This window comes from Cyprinodon variegatus, unplaced genomic scaffold (genome assembly GCF_000732505.1).
Source record: "Cyprinodon variegatus isolate N-32 unplaced genomic scaffold, C_variegatus-1.0 Scaffold609, whole genome shotgun sequence".
Taxonomy (NCBI): Eukaryota; Metazoa; Chordata; class Actinopteri; order Cyprinodontiformes; family Cyprinodontidae; genus Cyprinodon; species Cyprinodon variegatus.
The window spans coordinates 439,313-444,105 of NW_015151062.1; the positions used below are offsets into that span (position 1 = coordinate 439,313).

The 4,793-nt window shown below is 45.2% G+C and overlaps 1 protein-coding gene across 1 annotated transcript in view; it reads left to right on the forward strand.

Annotated features, from left to right (window-relative positions):
• Positions 1-66: 66 nt before the first annotated feature.
• The window catches only part of cog8 (component of oligomeric golgi complex 8), a 10,661-nt gene continuing 5,934 nt past the window's right edge, over positions 67-4,793 (forward strand). The window contains exons 1-3 of the mRNA XM_015392850.1: positions 67-402; positions 3,113-3,320; positions 3,412-4,236. Coding sequence (XP_015248336.1) covers positions 83-402; positions 3,113-3,320; positions 3,412-4,236 — 1,353 coding nt within the window. The 5' untranslated portion in view covers positions 67-82. The remainder of the gene's footprint in view (positions 403-3,112; positions 3,321-3,411; positions 4,237-4,793) is intronic.

Below are 4,793 nucleotides of genomic sequence, written 5' to 3' on the forward strand. Positions count from 1 at the left end.
GTCGACCCCCATTGGCCAGCAGCGCGGACGAGACATCTAGCCTTTATTATGGATATCTATGTTCGGAACCGGCTGCGGCATCATGGACGTGGAGGATGAGAGCATCCTGGTGTCGGTGTTTAAGGACAGCTTCCCGGACAGCTGGAGGGAAAACCCGGACTTCTCCGCCTACCTGTCCGAGCTCAGCTCCTGCGGCCTGGACTCACTGAGCCGGGAGCCGGAGCGGCTGGCCGAGGAGCGGCAGCAGATCCTCCAGCAGACCCGGGAGCTGGCCTTCTCCAACTACCAGACCTTCATCCGAACCGCGGACTGCACCCAGCACATCTACAGGGACTTCGGGAAGGTGGAGGGCAGCGTGTCCCGCCTGCTGGACAAGCTGCCCCGGTTCGGGGAGAGATGCAGGTCGGTACCGGAGCTCCGACTGGGCCTGGATTAACTGTTCTGTTACCGAACCGAACCGGACGGTTCGGTTGGCTCAAATTATTAATAACTGTCAAAACTCAGTTTCTATGGAGAGCCAGAAGGGACAAAATGGATAAAGCAAGAAATTAATAGTTTGTGTTTTTGGAAATGAAAAATATGGCATAAAATAAAATTAATAAAAATCTAATCCGCTATCCTGGGGTTGCGAGTTTGAAACCTCCCTGCTCCCTAAGGGGTTAAATGCTGAGAGTTAATTTCTCTGATAAAAGGTCAACAAAGTTCAATTATTATTATAAACTTCCTCACATGGTGAAGATGTGATAAAAGTAAAGCCAATAAATTCTTCTCTGTTTTCCAGTTTCCCAGCAGACAAAATAAAAATAATTTATGCATCTTTAAATGTGATGGTAATATAATATAATCACATTACTCAGTTAAAGTTAAAGTAGCTAATAATTAGAAAAATGTGATGAGAAATGAGTTTTATTGACTTTAACCACATTACTAGACCTATAGGAAGTGATTGAATGAGTGTTTAGGTGGCAGGAAAGGGAGATGATAAAACATCTTCATTGTTTTCAATGAAAAATCTGCCAGCAAATATAATAATTTCTCTAAGCCGGCTTCTCTTTCAGCTAAAGTTATGTTTTAGTCTCAGTTAACGATTAAATTATTACTAAATCATCTGAATAATCAATTAATCTGATTGTTTCAGCTCTAATTCTAAAAAAAAGTTGTTTTAATGAAAAGTAAAAACTGCTGCAAATTTCCCCAAAAAAATTAAATCTAAGATTAAATTATGAAATGTGCCTTTTAGTAATTTAATATACCTTTTAAATGATGCCATCATTTAAAAGGTCCTTTTCATTATTTTATTGTAATTATTTCATGATGTCTGAGCAGCGAATTCTTCATTAAAATGTTTAAAACGTTAAACTTGACTCATCAAACTCTGGCTGGTTTTAATCTTTTAATGGCACCAATTAGCCTAATTGATTTATTCATTTTGTCCCCTTTAACTCTCCGTAGTTTTGGACCCTTGAACCCTAAACCCCTTAGAACCTTTACACCATAAAGTCCAAAAATAAAAAATATTCCCAGATCCAGTCCAGTACTGACAGTCAACCAACCTTAGTCCGACTTTAACCAGGAACACTGACCTGGTTCTGACCCATCTGGAGTTACTGGATTCCTCCTGGAACCAGAACCAGACCCGACTGGATCAGAACCGGGTCAGAATCCTCTGCATTGTTCCGCAGGTCGATGTTTCGCTTCCAATACAAATAATCTTAAACAACCCTTTAAGCGATATAGATGTGAATTAAAGCAAGTTCAGCTCTAAACTATAAATTGGAAATACAATTATTTATATTTTTATGACATAAAGACACTGAGGAAGATTTTTAAGGTGGAATCACTATTTTAAATGTCAGCATGTCTGATTTATAGGAGATTAAACAGAAAAAGTCTAAATATTTTGCCTCGCCACAATTTTTCCAAGATAAAAACTGCAAAATACCATGAAAGCCGCTTTTCCACTTCAGACGTTCTGGATAGAAAATATGAGAGAAGAAAAATATTTTTATCCTAAATAAAAAATCTTTACATATTTCGTTTTACAAATTTGGTATAAATACAGCTGTAAGTTGGTCGCTCTGTCAGCTAAAGGCATGTTTTAAAATCTCTAAACTCCAGTTTACAATTAATCGACTTCTAAATGATTTGAAGATTATTTAACCCTTTAAGCACCGAGAGTTTTAGGAGCAAATTCTGCCTGAAATTCCATCCGTCAATTAAAGCAAATCCAGCTCCCAAACTATAAATTAGAAATAAAATAGTTTGTATTTGTGTGACATAAAGGCATTGAGGAAGATTTTTAAGGTGGAACCACTATTTTAAATGTCTGATTGTCTGATTTATAGGTGATTAAACAGAAAAAGTCTAAAATATTTCGCCTCGCCACAATTTTTTTTCCAAGATAAAAACTGCAAAATACCATGAAAACCCGTTTTAAACTCTGGATGAACCTCAGACTCTATAGATCCACATCTAGACTAGAACTCAAGCTAATCTGGACTGAATAAGATAAAGAATATTTGTTCCAGAGGTTTTAGTGGGAAGTGTGATTGGTGGAAATGGGATTTTGGTGAAATTCCATTCATTTTTTCGCTCATCAAAGGGAATCTGGTCAGATAAATATGCTGATTTCCATTATTGGAGACCTTCAGCATAAAGCAAAGCTTTTGCTCCTCAGATTTAGTCGTTATTTCATTAAAATTTACCAATAAAATCACCAAACTGGATAGAAAATAAGAATAAGAGCAGCTTATGTAACGCATGACGGTTACATCTCCTGAAATGGTCACACAATGACCTCTGACCCCTCCTTGGAAAGGTCAGAGGCTCTAGTTTCCAATGATTGGCGGCCATTAGGGGGCCATTTTATTTGTTTACTCTGCTATAAAACCAAACTTAGTTGTGAAAAATTAATTCTGAAACAAGTTTTCTAAATTTTAAATCCCCGTCTGAAAGGCGTGTGGATGAAACGCCATGTGACCGTGTTTTAGCCATTTCTATAAATAGATGAACATGATTAAAACTAACAACGTTTTAGGATCTTTCAGTTTAAAGTCTGGATCAAACCGGTCTGATCCGGCTGCGGCGTCTCTAAAGGTGTTTGTGGGTTTAGGGCCTTCATGAAGGAGGCGGAGGAGATCGCCGTCAGCCGGCGGATGAACAGCCTGACGCTGAACCGCCACACCGAGATCCTGGAGATCCTGGAGATCCCTCAGCTCATGGACACCTGCGTGCGGAACGGCTACTACGAGGAGGCGCTGGAGCTGGCGGCGTACGTCAAGAGGCTGGAGAAGAAGCACGCCGCGCTGCCCGTCATCCAGGTGAGCTGAGGCGTCCCGTAGAGCGGCTGCTTAATCCTAATCTGGATTAGGAGCGGAGGCGGTAAACTCCTCCCTGCTGTGGCTCCTGCAGGGCATCGTACGGGAGGTGCGTCAGTCGGCGCAGCTGATGCTCAACCAGCTGCTGCAGCAGCTGCGCTCCAACTCCCAGCTGCCCGTGTGCCTGCGTGTGATTGGCTACCTGCGGAGGATGGACGTGTTCACGGAGGCGGAGCTTCGGGTGAAGTTCCTGCAGGCCAGAGGCAGCTGGCTGAGCTCCATGTTGGCCGCCGTCCCTGAGGAGGACCCGTACTTCCACATCACCAAGACCATCGAGGCCTGCAGGGTCCACCTGTTCGACATCATCACTCAGTACCGCGCCATCTTCTCTGACGAGGACCCTCTGCTGCCCCCGGCGGGGGGCCAGGCGGCCCTCAGCGAGGGCGCCATTTTCCACGGCTGGGTGGTGCAGAAGGTGGCGGAGTTCCTGGAGACGCTGGAGAGGGACCTGCAGCGCGGCGTGGGGGGCCGGCTGGACTCCCTGCTGGGGCAGTGCATGTACTTCGGCCTGTCCTTCAGCAGGGTGGGGGCCGACTTCCGCGGGCAGCTGGCGCCGCTGTTCCAGCGGGTGGCGCTGGAGACGTTCCAGGGGGCGGTGCAGGAGTCGGTGGAGAAGTTCCAGGAGGACATGAACATGTATACGCTCATCGCCCTCCCCTCTGCGCTCGGGGGCGCCGTCCCCCCCGTGGCCCCCAGCGTGCAGCCCGGCACCCTGCAGCCCCCCATGGCTCTGTTGGACTTCCAGCCGCTGGCCTGCTTCCTCAACAACATCCTGAGTGCCTTCAACGACCTGCGCCTCTGCTGCCCCCTGGGGCTGGCGCAGGACGTCAGCCGCAGTCTGGAGGGCGGCCTGCAGGCGGTGAGTCGCACCCCGATCTCCGGCTTCCTCAGATCTGGAAAAATCTTTAAAACGCGGCTTTGGTAAAATGATTGTTTTCAGGTTTGATTCTAATTTCTGGGAAAAGAAGCAAAGGAAAATAGAACCATAAAAAACATGTCAGGGTCACGAAGAGCAGATATGATGTCAGAATGTAGGCGGAGCTCCAGGGTCACAGTTTTCAGGGTTTGTGTTCGTAGCGTCGGCATGATGGCGGATCATTCGATGCAGCGTGACGGCGGTGGGCGGATACGGAGCTGCAGCTCCACAGAAAAGAACCTGGAAGAACGAAGCCGATAAAACGGAACAAAAAGAGTCCGAAAGGAACGGAGAATCAGAGGAAGTGAACGTGAGCAAAATAAATCTGACCGGCTGAGATTCAGAGAATCGAATTTAACTCTGATTCGCTCTGATCGCTTCGTCTGCATTAAGCACATTTTCAGATGTTTCCAAAAAGCTTAAAATTAATTGACATTAATAATATGACATTAAAAACTGGACTTATCTCTCGCATTGAAAGGATTTTTTTTAGGGATGCA